This window comes from Haliotis rufescens, unplaced genomic scaffold, assembly GCF_023055435.1.
Source record: "Haliotis rufescens isolate VD_foot unplaced genomic scaffold, xgHalRufe1.0.p SCAF_8, whole genome shotgun sequence".
Taxonomy (NCBI): domain Eukaryota; kingdom Metazoa; phylum Mollusca; class Gastropoda; order Lepetellida; family Haliotidae; genus Haliotis; species Haliotis rufescens.
Window position 1 is genome coordinate 22,395,188 of NW_025964372.1, and position 14,879 is coordinate 22,410,066.

Below are 14,879 nucleotides of genomic sequence, written 5' to 3' on the forward strand. Positions count from 1 at the left end.
ATCTGTTTCTTATACAGTGGCGAAGCAACATATACGCAAAACAACAATTGTTTTTTCTTGCATTTCACGGCAATCCATCAGTCTGTCCGCTAGCGTAACTGCCCTTTGTCAAAGGGAAGCTACTCTAACCCTAGTCTATGAGACGTCATGGCCACATTCAGACACTGTTGACAGTCGGCCTGTCCTGTCAAAACGTTAAGAAGTGCAATCAGATGTACACACAGCAACAAAACGTAACAAGGTAACAATTCAAACATATTTCGGCCAAATCCAACTATTTTAATTTGTGGCGAAGGTTTCAAGCCCCAGAGGTCTACAAGCACAGATATGGCTACTGATCCTGCTTGGCTAGGCCTAGTGCCCTCGCAAAATTGTTTCGAAATTTATGTATCTCCAAAGTTGCTAAAACTTATAAAATGCCTTAGCGACGTCACAGTTAGACACTGATTTTAAATATATTAGACTGTTCTTTTGATAATGATAGCAATCATCTCTGTAGTTTATCCAGATTCCTGATGGTTAATTCTGACTCGATTGCCGAATGACAAGGGCGACGCCATGTTTGTTTATAAACACTGAAAGTAGTCCCTACTTGACCTTTGATATTTGCATCTCTATCCGCATATGACCCCAACGTATATCGTTTTTATCCGTTGGCTCTATCCTGCCGAGAAACCAACCCATTATATGATAAACACATATACCTGTACATGTCTATGTCATTCCTATCAATCAGATAATCAGAAAACAGTCTGTGCCAAATAACGTTTGTGGCTACTGGCTTGTACATGGATCCTGGTACTATTTTCAGTCCATTTAGTGTTATCTCATGGCAGTGTTTAAATAAAAACTAGTACTGGCTCCCTGATCTTTGCTCCAGTAGTATTTGTATCTGGGCCCCCACCCCCCCAAATGCTTGACATTTAACATTAGGGTTATGACAAGCACCCCTTCACATGCATGCTTAATTGCAAACACTATCATTAGTTAAACTTACTTGACGGAACGGAATTTTACCAGACTTGGACTTCAGTCTTCAATCTCAGTCTCTGTAGACTGCTTTATCCGATATTTTACTGTTTTTACATCAATAAACATAATTTTAGGTGAAAATGACCTCCTTGAGTCTCATAAACTTCAGGTGGACAGGCTCGCTGACTTGGTTAATGCATGTTATCATATCCAAATCACTAGATTGTTTGGTCCATTATTTACAGACCATCATCATACAGCTGGAATACTGCTGAGTGCGGTGGTAAACAACAACAACAAAATCTTTGGGCCTTTTCTCTTCAAAACATCACAACTGCAACAAGGGCAAAAGTGAGCGTGGCTCACTAATACCCCCGACCCGCCTAGTGTGTCAGTAGTTTCAAAGTAAATAATTGATAGGGTTAGGGTTTAAAAAATTCATAAAAAAATGGAAAATGAATAAAAACAAGTTTTTTCTTTTGACTGCACCCCTCCATATGACACAGATTATATGTACTAAGTTTGAGATGAATCCACTGAATAGTTTAAGAGAAATCGCGCGGACAAAGTTTTCGGACGGATGGACAGACGGAACCTTGGTATAACTATATACCCCCGACCTAAAAGGTTGGGGGTATAATAAAGTCCTGTCTATCTGCACCATACCATTCTCAGTTAAATCATCCAGATGAACACCTTTACAAAATGACGAACCTTGGGTAACTTGTCATGTCAGTAATTCCATTCAATAATATACACACACTGCCAACATTAATGTTTAGGAAGGAGAGTTTCTATACAAAAGTGGTGCAAACTACACAGAATCACTCTTTGTGTGGATCTTAAAACAGTATCTAATCTACTGTTACCTTGTTCAAGATGTCAAAAAGAACCTATTTTCCAATTTAAAAAGAGTCAGCTATGAGAATATATAATGACTGAAAACATATCACATGTCCATAATTGCAAAACATATTGCAGTTTTATCCTTGACAAAAAATAAGATTATGAAGACAGCTAGTGTTAATAAACATACATGACTCTAAACAAAGGTTTTAGGGACTTCCTACCATCATTATGAACATGAAAAACATGATGAAAGTAAATCAAAGTTTCCTTTTTTTTTGCATGATTGGGAGACCACTGTAAACTCTTTGTATGTACACATATAAGCATGACTAGCACAAGATCACAAGCATAGAAACGTGACCTATTTCTATATCCTAAAGCTAATGAGGTCAAGGGTTAAGTGACAGTCACACCCATGATGAACCATCAATAATGACAGGAGGAGAACACCAAGTTAAGGAAGTCCTACTCAGGCTTTGTACATTACTCCACATGAAAGCAACATTTTCATGAAATAAAATCATTCCTGGCTAACAATTATTTTGATTGTCAAATGCTTCTTCGATCTATGGTACTTTATTGGAGGTTAAATTAGGAACATGTTCTATATTCACCCGACATTTAACATGTTTAAAGCATTGCTAACATAAATGATCTAATGGGTTTTATTAATTGTTAGGTGACGTCCATTTTTTCATGTCACTTTCACCGATCAACCATACAAAGAAGAAAAGCTTTAGGTGTGACCTTGAGTTGTTCATTCTATTCATTGGGACAGACTGTTCCAAAACATTTAAGTCTACTAGCCCAAGTGACCTCTCAGTTTATTAGTGCAAACAGAAGACGTTTTCACCTTGAAACTACTTGAATATCATATTCATGAGCTAGACAATCACATTCAGGCTTTTACCAAACGCAAAATATTGCATCTCACACACTTACAAATTGGAAATTGACAGAAATATTTTACATTGCGATTTGTTCAGGATGCAAATAGGTATGGTTGTTTGAATCATTAATTTGATAATGTTTGTGGATAGCTTGTTACATATTACTGATAGTTCTATTTAGGCAATACCATTCAGGTAATTTCTATTCAGAAATACACTCAAAGGGGTAAGAGTCAGTGCTTGATTTCTTCAATCTAACAATGAAATCACCATCTACAACGGTAGAAACGAAAATTTTCAGTTCACTAGTCCTTATAATGATAACATATAGCAAAACCCTTAAAAATGGCAAATTTCTACTAGTCCTTATGATACCGTAACTATTGGGCTGTTTGGCAAGGACTACAGGACTAGTGCCAATTCCTAACGCGGCTATAAGAGACCAAAGTTTTTTTCAAATCAAGTGAAACGAGCCACATGTCACCAGCCTCGGAACCCATGTTTATGCCTTGGACCTCAAAACATTAACACTGAGAGTCCCCAAACCTGACAATAGATAGATCCAGGTAAATCCCTACACACTGTTCTTGAGTAGCATATTTCCTGATCTGTAAATTATAGCATATCAGTATACCTTCCGAAAAAGGCCTAAAACTGTGATGTGGCTCTGATTACCCAACCGACCCTAACTTAGAATCAGTTGTTCTCAATGTTAAGGACACAACAAAGACTCACATGAAGATAAATACCAAACACTGCCAACAAAAGAAATCGTAATGTTACAGGCTATTTTAAAAATAGAGTTCCTATGTCACAAACATAATTTCAACAATCCAGGGGGATATCATTTTTCATTTATCAGACAAAACATAACATTTATTCAGTGTTTGAAATTAAGCATGAAAAGCAAAGGGTCCTTGTCATGACACTCTTGCTAACAACTGAAGATTTAGGGGGGTCTCCTACATTTAAATACAATAGCAACAAACCTCAAGGACCCTCCTTTATTACAAACACTGTTTTTTACTGACCGTGCAGACTGTAAGTGTTATCTTACACAACAGAAACAGTTATTTGGACATACAAACTATCTACCAAATTATGTATGCAGTCACCACTTTAATATTGACATGATTGAATGTTCAACATTAGGGGCCCAAGAGGTTTGCCCCTATAGTGCATGTATTGGAATTAAGACCCTCTAAATCCTTAACTTTTAACATTATGGCTATGACAAGGATCCACTTATTTTAAAAGTCACTGTCTTGAAGCAATGTTTCGGTACAATAAGAGCGTAAATTTCTCGTTTTTCTCTCATATATTTTTAGTTATGCCTACAGGTTATTATTATTTCAGTTATAAATAATTCATTTTCCCTCCTTGGAAGTCTGGCCATAAAAGGATGCATCATAGCTGAATTAAAAACAGGCCTTTCTTATGTTAACAATATCTTTTCTGTGACATAACAACAATATTTATGTTCCAAACTTTGCCGGTCAGGATCATTCGTGACTATGCCATACTCCATCTCCAAATGACAAATCTTAAGTTTCTTAAAATAGTTTGTTGGTTGATGGCTGTTTAACGCCACACTCAGCATATTCCAGCTATATGATGGCGCTAACTAAATAATCAAGTTTGGACCAGACATCATGAGCATCAATCCACGCAATTGGTATACGATGGATGACATGCATCAACAAAGTCAGCGAGCCTGACCAACCGATCCTGTTAGTCGCCTCTTGCAACAAACATAGTCGTCTTTTACAGCAGGCATAGGTTGCTGAAGGCCTCTTCTACCCCAGATTCTAAAATAGCTAACCTCAGAATGGTCAGAAACACTTAGTGTCCCAGCAAAACATGAACTAGCAGATAATTAAGTTTTTGGATTAGTGTAAAAAGGTCACGTCAGTTTTCAGTTCTTGGTAGTGAGAACTAATCCTCACTGAATGGTGAGGTTAATTAGAAATAACTGCATTTCATTACTGCTAAGATTCATTAGCTAAGTCATTACTGGTAAACAGGATTACTTGGAAACTAGGCTACTGGCATCCAATATTCCACTATCCCTTATACTAGCCACAGGCAAAGGTATATTACACTGGATCAATGACATATCAATGACAGGAGAATCATGTGCTTGGAATGAGCAAAGAGGCAAAACACTCAAGTCAGCAATAATCAGGCAATGACACAATGGTTAAACAGTTCATGAGATGAAAGTAAGCAGTCACACGCTGCTCTCTGCAATATTCCTGGCTGCCAAACAGCTGATGCGCTACCACAACATTTTCTCTCACTCTTTTCATTACATGAACATGTAAAGATCGTACAGCAAAACCTGCTGATGCTGGACTAAGAAATTTACAATCAACCATAGAATGCACATCATAGAAGCAGGAGTTATAAAGGTAAGTGAGTTGGTGAGTTGGGATAAGGGCTGCTTTAAACTGTACTTCCGTAATATTATGGCAAAAGTCTGCTAGAAGCTCGAAGGAAAGCCCCAAGAGGGGCAGGTGGAAGATGTTTACCTCTTTGGTGAAGCCAACAAGCACGGGAAAAGTAAAATCTTGTATTCAAACCCATATTCATCAGATCCTGCCATTGCTAAGGGATGTAACTCTGCACAGTGAACAAACACAAAATAAACTGGGCAACCCAAGCCCTGACACAGAAATATGATGACTATTGATCCTGTTTTACCGACTGAAGTAACAGGGTTGTCAGTTGAATCTAAATTATTTAAGTCTTTTGCATAGCAACTGAATAAGCAATAATAATGTATTATTAGGTGACATGTTTTGAAAAACTCCATATGATGAGAAATTGAATAAACAATTTTTCCGTTTCCACATTTCTGATAACGATGCGCATCTTCGATTATCCAGGGTATTATATCTCCATTCTATTATAACTACCCTGGACCCACTTGCCACCATAGCTTCACTTCAAAAGTGACATGACCATCTCAATAGGGGCATAGGGCCATAGGGCAAAATCCACATCTCTGAGGGACATGCTCAATGCACAAAATTCAGCATATGTACATATATACAACAGCTTGAAAATATGCTACCTAAAGTATAACTACTATAAGACAGGTGGAGGAATGTCCTTACCAGACATTCCAGTGGTAGAAACTAACAGTTTCAGTCCACCAGTCCTTATAATGATAGCATATAGCAAAACCTTTAAAAATGTCAAAATTCTACTAGTCCTTGGGATACCGTTACTATTGGGCAGTTTGGCAAGGACTATAGGACTAGTTCCAATTTCTAACCCTGCATTCCCAGTTGTATTTGAGTTGTGATTTTTGAAAGAACAATGTATAATGACTGGACGTGTTGTGTCATTCAAACCGGACTCAGTGGCGATGGGCCCAAGGTAGACATACTACAGATAACTGAGGATGCATGTTGTTTTTTCTCAATGTTCAAAATGGTGAAATGAGATTCACTGAGGATCCCGTTATTGTAGAAAATGGGTATTTCTGAACCCTTGCATTGTTGATCTGGGTTTGGATGGACAGGCGAGCGAACAAATGCTGTTGCAAGATGCAGACAACGTCAACACCTTTACATATTTAATACTGAAGCCTGGATATTATCAAATCTAAACAAGACAAAATAGTGACTAATAGCATGCACAAAGATCAATGCCTTAGGCATCAATGACACAACCATCTGGGTCATACATACATTGCAGCCTGTTCCCAAATCTTCTGAGTGTCCCAACCCCATTTGCACATTTTGAGCCAAAATGAAGAAAAAATTGTTTTAGCATGTTCAGAAAAACTTGTGTCCAACATTGGTAATCCTGTTTGATAAAGTGTATTCCTTTTCACTCTTATAAAGAAAACTGATTATTTTCCATACATAATGCAGTCTGTGACTTTAGCCACTAGTCTGAAGTTCGAGTTTTGTAAAATAAACTCAGCTAATACAATACAACAGGTTAACACTAACATGTACTAAACATGATGACAAGACCTCAATTTGGACTAATGCCTAGTGGTATTATAAATAATTCTGGAATTATGTCTCGATTCTTGGATGTACCAACAATATATCCCAAAGTTTCTAGATTTTACATTCGGTGACGGTAAAAAAAAGAGTAAAATAATTATGCTTGTTGCATGAAGTGTAACGAAGAGTATCCGCCCACTTAGGTTCAAACTATTTGAAAGTATAATAACACATGTGCATCCCATATGGGACGAGTGCCAATACAGCATGTGCAGAGAACTAGGCCTACTGTCTTCTGACTATTACAAATATATCATTACAAAGCTTGCAAAGCCTGGATAACCAGATTTAGAATCCAACTGCAGAGATTTCCTTATCATAATCCAACAGAATGTTAAGTGCAGGAATAACTCAAAAAACAAACACCTCTGTTCAACATGCTCAAGGCAGACAAAAAAATTAGGATTTAACCTGTCTATGACATTTGTCTTTAATAACAAACACTAATTAACAAACAGAACTTGATTAGTTTACCATTGTTTACTTAACAAACTAATTAGCTGTTCCACAATGGCCTATTCTGACCGGTCACTAATTAGTACAGCACAGCTCCTACTCCCCCCTCCCCACCCCCCAGACATCAGAGGTGCCTAATAACAAGGCCTGTAATCCTATCAGCAGGGGTATCAATGACGCTCAGTGTGTGTATGATACGCCATTAGGATGATGTAAGCTAAAGTATCTCAAATAACACTACAATATATACCAAAATGACATAACCCAAACTGACAACTAAGTTCAAAGGTTAACTTGCCTCAAAGTCAATGGTCTATGTACATGATGTCCATAGAAACTGACATGAAGAAACACAGCTGCACATGCCTACATGCCCACGCTAAAAGCATGCACCTAGATTAACCATGAAACAGAATCTTAGGCAGATATCTACCTGGGCCTCTATTTTCTAGTGCAGGAGACTCTCAGTGATACATTTTGGGGTCCAAGGTATGAACATGGGGGTCCCAGGCTGTCAACATGTGGCAAACTTTATTAATTATTACATTCCACATGATCAGAAGCCTTTAGCCTATCAATAATATGTGGAGATTTCAGTGTTACAGTGTAGAAAAATCAACCAGTGACACTCAATGCCACTACAACTTATGAGTATTTCTTACCAAAATAGAAATGTCAGTTTACGTAATATGCAGTCTACAATGCGATTTCTTTTATTGATTCAAACAGCCAAATGTGTTCTCATCCTCCAAGGCGCGCAATGTGAATTATTTGTGTCTATTCAGTCTGTTAGTGTATGTATATAGGATGCAATATTTTGTGACCAGTAAAACCCTGTTAATGTTTACTAGCTTACAACATACAGGTATCACCTAAAAAGTATACAAGTCTAAAGTTTAGACCATGTAGATGATAATGGTCATTAACAGAATACCCCTCAAGTTTGAAATTATAGTAGCTCTCAGATTACCTTTGAACTTCTTTAAGTGTGAATGCATTACAGTTATGCCTATTGTCAGTCAAGGTCTGTTGTTTGTAGCTTACTGAAAGTTGGTGTTATTTCGCATGCGCACTACATCACTTCCCTCGTGCATGAAAATGTCCTGGCTAAGCATTTATCTATTTTCACTAACAAACTGTTGTACGTGAAAGTACAATCAACATTCTCACTGAAACTCCACCTGTAAAAAAACAAAATTATCTCAACAGTTGGAACAACAGATGTACTGATTGTTCCGTTAAGAAAATGACAGCGGTTAAACTGATATGAGTGCAAGTAAAATGAAATATGATCAAGTAAATACTTGCAATATTTTGACCATTTAGTCATATATTGAACAAACAGTCCATTGAACCTCCACTGGCTTCAGTCATGACTTATGTGGTTCTGAGACTTAGACATGCTTTAACAGTATTAGACATTTTTACTGACTATAATCTTGAACTTTGGCGCCTTAAATTTTCAGCTAGCTCTTTAAGTTTCATATTGTCGACCCGAAACAAAATGACTGGAACCAATGCCTCCTTAGAACTAAAAAGAAACTTTTGAGTCCTGAGTCCTTAATCATTCTTGTGAAACATCATCTTGTTCAGTAAGCTCTGCTAATAGTCCCGATATGATCACACAATCTACTGAGAATCATGTCAAGAGATCAGTTGGGCCAGTCAAAAATGGTTAAATCCAATGTATTAGGTATACTTGGACTATACTGACACATGCTAAGAGGAAAACACCCCTGGCGAGTTTGTGGTCAAACATTGATTGTCGTAAGAGGCGACTAAATCCAGTAAATGGATCATGTGGTCAGGCTCAGTGACTTGGCTTAAGTCGGTTAATTGCTGGTCATTGTACACTACTGACTTATTTGTCTGGCTCAGACACTATTATCTACAGGCCACTATAAGTATAATATTACTGATCAATCCAATCATATTATCATATTACTGATAAAATGTGAAAAGTGCTGACTGCGGCATTAAACAACAAACAAAAACTGAGGGGAATACAACAAGTCCTAAAAAAATTTCAATATTCTCTGAAAAATGCATTAACCAGGCTAACCTTGCACACTCTGAGGTTATGTAACAAGGCCATGATATTACAAAGTCACCCTGTCAGAGACCAGGCAAGATCTAGTTTATTTTATTACCTGAAAAGTCTGATAAAATGCCCATAATACTTTTCAGATGATAGCATCCAGAGTGTATGTTCCACTTCATAAACCATGCAGCTTGACTACCAATAATTACAGGCTTAAATTCAAGATAAAACGTCACTTCTACTGTTACGAATCACCACCTCTGAATCACTGCCTGCCAAATGGCATTATTCGCTGATTTCCATCAATAGATCTCTCTGTCTAAGGAGACAGCATCATGAGCATGCATCCTCAGTATTTAGCCTGCACTGTGTGTATTTATAGAACACAAGTCATAATCACAGCATGGGGAGACATGCTGTGAGTGGCCCCCTTTGCTGTACTTGTGAGAGTAGTGAATGATGGATCTGGCAAATAAACTGTTTGATGAGGATCAGATCACAAATGAGGATGATCATTCCATAACCATATGCAATGGTTCGAAGTCATTTCTTTCAAGCATATAATCTCTATTCAGCATACAATTACATGTTTTAAATAACCCATAACATGTTTCTATCGCTACATGGCTGCAATATTGCTGCTACGTCATCATGAGATATACATTTCTAACTCACTCACTCACTCCCTATTCGGAATCAACATGATCTTACAACAAACATACCCTTCTCTGCATCATGTCCTGACCTGGTAATGCTGATTCAGCAATATTAAAGTGAAACTTGTGTCAGTACAATGGCTGCTTCCCATTTCTGCTTGGACCCTTTCTAAAATGCCCCATTATCTAAACCTAAGAGTTGGAATAATTTTGAGTCCATTGGCTCCCACAGTAATTTTCCAAGGAGACAAATCCAAATATCTGAAACTAAATCAGTTTCTGATGAGCTTGTTATTTTCTTTGAATTCTCTCATCACGTTAGCTTGGTAATGACTTGAATTTAATCAATATTTTCTTTGGTACATATCCAAATTCAAACAACTACACCTTAACAATAGACAGCATTGAAGACTGTATTGGCCAAGGTTTTGCATTTGTACATTAAGGCATTGTAGCAATGACATTTGGTATATTACTGTGTAATTTCAAACATGCCTTGTTAATTAACACATAGAAGACTGAATGACTTTGACAAACATGACGAAGATTTCGCCTCTGTGAACTGGCCTCTTTTATGCATCTGCACTTTTCAATACAAGGGGAATACAATCAGAGAAATAAATAAAGCACAACAGTCAGTGTGCTTAAACAAATACTGCCATGCACATAATATTTTATATTGCAGCTAACTAGCATCACACTGGTATTACCAAGCACCTTGAAGATCCAGGGTAGAAGAGGTTTTCAGCAACCCATGCTTGCCGTTAAAGGCGACTATGCTTGTCGTAAGAGGCGACTAATGGAATTGGGATGGTCAGGCTCGCTGACTTGGTTGATGCATGTCATTGTATCCCAATTGCGTAGATCGATGCTCATATCATCAATCACTGAACTGTCTTGTCCAGACTCGATTATTTACAGACCGCCGTCATATAGCTGGACTATTGCTGCATGTGGCATTAAACAACACAACAAACAACAACAACCAAGTACCTTTCGAATTGATGGTGAAACTATCTTGGGTGAGTAGCAATATCCCAGCAATATCAAGGTGGGGAACACCAGAAATGGGCTTCACACATTGTACCCATGCAGGGAATCAAACCTGGGCGTGACGAGCGAAAGTCTTAACCACTAGGCTACCCCACCGCCTCTGACACCATCTTGACACTGACAACCAGAACAAGCTACATATCTTTTCAACTAACCTGTTCATATTCTCTATTTAATCAAAAGGATTGTAATTTTGTACACAAATACTGAGCACAATTTGCATGATGCATACCATCAATTGAATATTTTCATAAAGATTTAACCAGAGTCCTATTCAATTACTGTCATGTTTTAACGACAAAACTTAATTAACAGCATATTGTTAAAATCATAAAAAGTCTGAACAAAGCTGTAACTATAACATAATACATAATACACTGTTCGAAAGAATGAAGTTCACAAGGTCCTTGTGGCAACCATTATGTTAAAAATGAAAGATTTAGGGTCTCAGCAAACCTCAACATTGCTCAAGGAACCCCCAAACCCTCTGAATATCAATCACTTGATAACACATTCTGTCTGGGTGTAATTTGTAAGTAATTGAGATTAACACTGCTTTGAACAGTAGTTCAGTCGAAATATGTCTGCTAAAGTGGGGGGGGAAGTCATGCAGTTTGTAGACATTACAATGAACGCTGGTACAGTAACATGTGCCCTGATACTTTATAGCTCTGAAAAATATGCAATACCAAGGGATAAATACGGCTGGTCATATCTATCTAGGCTGCAGATCATTTCAGACTAGTAGCTTATGTACATGATGTAACATAACTAGATTTGGGGAGAAAACAACAAGTCACTGTAAATGTTCACTCGTCTCAGAATGACTGACTAATGGTCGTGTCTTTACCATGTTTACCGGCAGTATTGTCAAATAGGATCTTTGCTGGTATGATTTTGTAATCACTGTACAACTCAAACTGTCATGTATGATTGTTCTAACAATGCAATGTAAGTTAATCTGCAATAAATCATCATCAACAAATGGCATGAAATATCACACAAAAGGGGAATTATTTAACATATTACGACATGTTACATAATCATGATAATGCTAACCATGCTTGAGGGAAGCACAACCTTCATTGGTGGAAACATTCTTTGTTACTTTTACTATTTACAATAACCCATGAAGATCCAGGGTAGAATAAGTCTTCAGCAACCCAAGCTTGCCGTAAAAGGCGACTATGCTTGTCGTAAGAGGCGACTAACGGGATCGGGATGGTCAAGCTCGCTGGATTGGTTGATGCATGTCATCCATCCCAATTGTGTGAATCGATGTTCATGATATTAATTACTGGATTGTCTGGTCCATACTCTATTATTTACAGACCAGTCATATAGCTTGAAACAAACAAAAAATATTTATTATAGAGGTGAATGCTTTCCCTATTCTGGGTTAGAACTTCACACTAGCCTGCTAGCCTAGGGCCAGTACAATTTTCTGCAGGCTAGTCAAATTACCCAATTTCCCCATTGTTTTAACATTCCGAGGGCATTTCATCTTTACCTGGGTTAGTAAAGCTTTTGAGTTTTGTTCTAACCCTGATAAATGCATCAGTAGTAAAGAATAATTTCTGGCCCATTATTTGCCATGTTACTTTATCTTTTGAACAGCCGTGGAAGGAGACTTGTCTCTGAAATTCAACTTTGATTTAACATACACTTTGTATACTACTACAAAGACATATCTATCAATGACAAAATATTGAGGCATAAGCATAGTCAGGGATGCCAAGTGGTACTAGCTCAAGTCAGTTTGTCTAATGTCACAAGAATATGATACTTTATACTTCATAGTTATCGACTAACGGAAGTTGGTGGTCTGGCTCACTGACTAGATTGATGCAGGTGATTGTATCCCAATTTTGTAGACGATGCTCATGATGTCAATCACTGGATTGTCTGGTCCATATTTGATTATTTACAGACCACTGTCATATAGCTAGAATACTGCCTAGTACAGTGTTAAACAACAAACAAAATCTAGATTCAAATATTTTTGAAGCAACACAAAGCAGCATTTTCCCCTACATTTGCTAACTGTATTACTACTACTAATTAGATATGATCCATCTTGACTATCCCTGTAGTTGTTGATTAGCAGGCTACTGGCTGTGTCGAATGATGCTTAAGAACCGTACATCCTGTGATTCATTTCAGGGGTAGAAACTAACATATTTAGTCCACTAGTCCTTATAATGATAACATATAGCAAAACCATTAAAACTGCCAAATTTCTACTAGTTCTTATGATACCTTAACTATTGGGCAGTTTGGCAAGGACTACAGGATCAGTGCCATTTTCTAACGCTGCATTTTAACATACATAACAGACATTAGTCATAATTGGCCTTCTTGATGTCAATATCAAGTTATAGGATTGGCAAGATGAAATGCCTTGCATTACCATAATTGCTTCCAGCTTCCACTGTCAGTAGATGTTGCAATGTGTAACATTCAGTGTGACTTATGCCACGCATTAAGAGACAAACATTTAAGCATGTTCAAACAATAAGTACACCAGCTGCATATGACAGCACCAATTCTCAACAACAGGAACACATTTCCATAAATGAATGAAATTCAAACAAAACAGTCCATTGAAATATTTTGATAAAAATGTTTTAATGGTTTTATACCACACTACCTTACTACATTATAAATCCATGTTTATCAATGATGAGACTTCAAACATATATTAAATACACAACTAGGCCTGTAGACATGCCAGCTGAGAATTGGTGTATTTTCAGCAACATTTTATGAGACCACTGATCATGCATGCTATTAGATGATAGGTAATTTAATGGGGTTTTTTTTATATTGGATGCATTTCGTCAGTGTAACCGAGAAATGCACCACCTCTCTAACCTTATGACAGTCTGTGATGATTAGGCTGATCCATGTCTAGCTGAGTATGACAAACTGACATTCAGACAATGACATTGACAACCGTAACATGACATTTGATGTTTTGCAACACAGGTCACTTATGAAAGCTTATGAGTGTCAAGTAAACAGGCATTCAAACATAGAAAATAAATATACAAGCAATGCATCAAAAGAAGATGAAATCTCTCTCCTGGTGAGAAATCACTGATAAAACATATCATCCCTGTCACATTACTCATAGGCCTGCATGGCTAGACAACACAACGTGCGGCCGTGTTTACGTTGCAAAATCTCAGACCTGTGCAAATAATTTCGCATCGTAAATGGCTAAAATATCAAGTTCTATGACAGTTAAGCTTACCATTATGTTCAGCAAAAATATTTCCCGACGAAACCCTTGGTTCTTTTGTCTTAGCTTTAGTTTTCCCGGAACTGACCCGAGGTTCCTTCCCCTGCTGAGCTCCCATTATTGGCGAGAGCAGACGAGGCTCCTAGATTAAGCCCTTGCGGCACAGAAGCAGGCATTAATCCATATTTGACACCATCTCCATGTATTTCAACCCGAATCAATGTATACAGTATACTCCAATCCACATGGTTGAGTGTAATAGTGCTACAATTTCAGCGAATATCTCTTTACTTCCTCCCTTATTCGGTCGCCGCCATCTTGACGAATTAGAACACGAAAGCGAGGCCGACAGGCACTAGCTGAACTTTGACCTCCCTTGTCACAGCGAAACGTCGCAGACAAGAATAGTTTCAATTTTGGTAACCTCAACATTGTAGAACTTAGCAACATATTCCACGCTTCTTTTTAGCATTTATGTCTATAATTAATATGTAAATAGCTTTCATAACATTTTTTACGAGGAAGACGAGTGGACCATTTTCTGTCAAACTGGAATCGAACAATAAAACCAGGGAAGGGAATAAACTGTTTATCGGTGAACTTTCATTGTCACAAAAGCTCCAATTTTCAGTTATCATTAATTTTGTAATCATAACTATATATTTAAAAATACTTTGTCTACCTTATTAACAT

At 37.5% G+C, this 14,879-nt stretch overlaps 1 protein-coding gene across 3 annotated transcripts in view; it reads right to left on the reverse strand.

The window, feature by feature from the left end:
• Positions 1-14,520, reverse strand: part of LOC124139326 (tyrosine-protein kinase Abl-like) — a 97,163-nt gene extending 82,643 nt beyond the window's left edge. For all 3 annotated transcript variants that reach the window (XM_046506323.2, XM_046506322.2, XM_046506321.2), the window contains exon 1: positions 14,199-14,520. In XM_046506323.2, the coding sequence (XP_046362279.1) occupies positions 14,199-14,304 (106 nt within the window). In that variant the 5' untranslated portion in view covers positions 14,305-14,520. The remainder of the gene's footprint in view (positions 1-14,198) is intronic.
• Between the last annotated feature and the right edge of the window lie 359 nt (positions 14,521-14,879).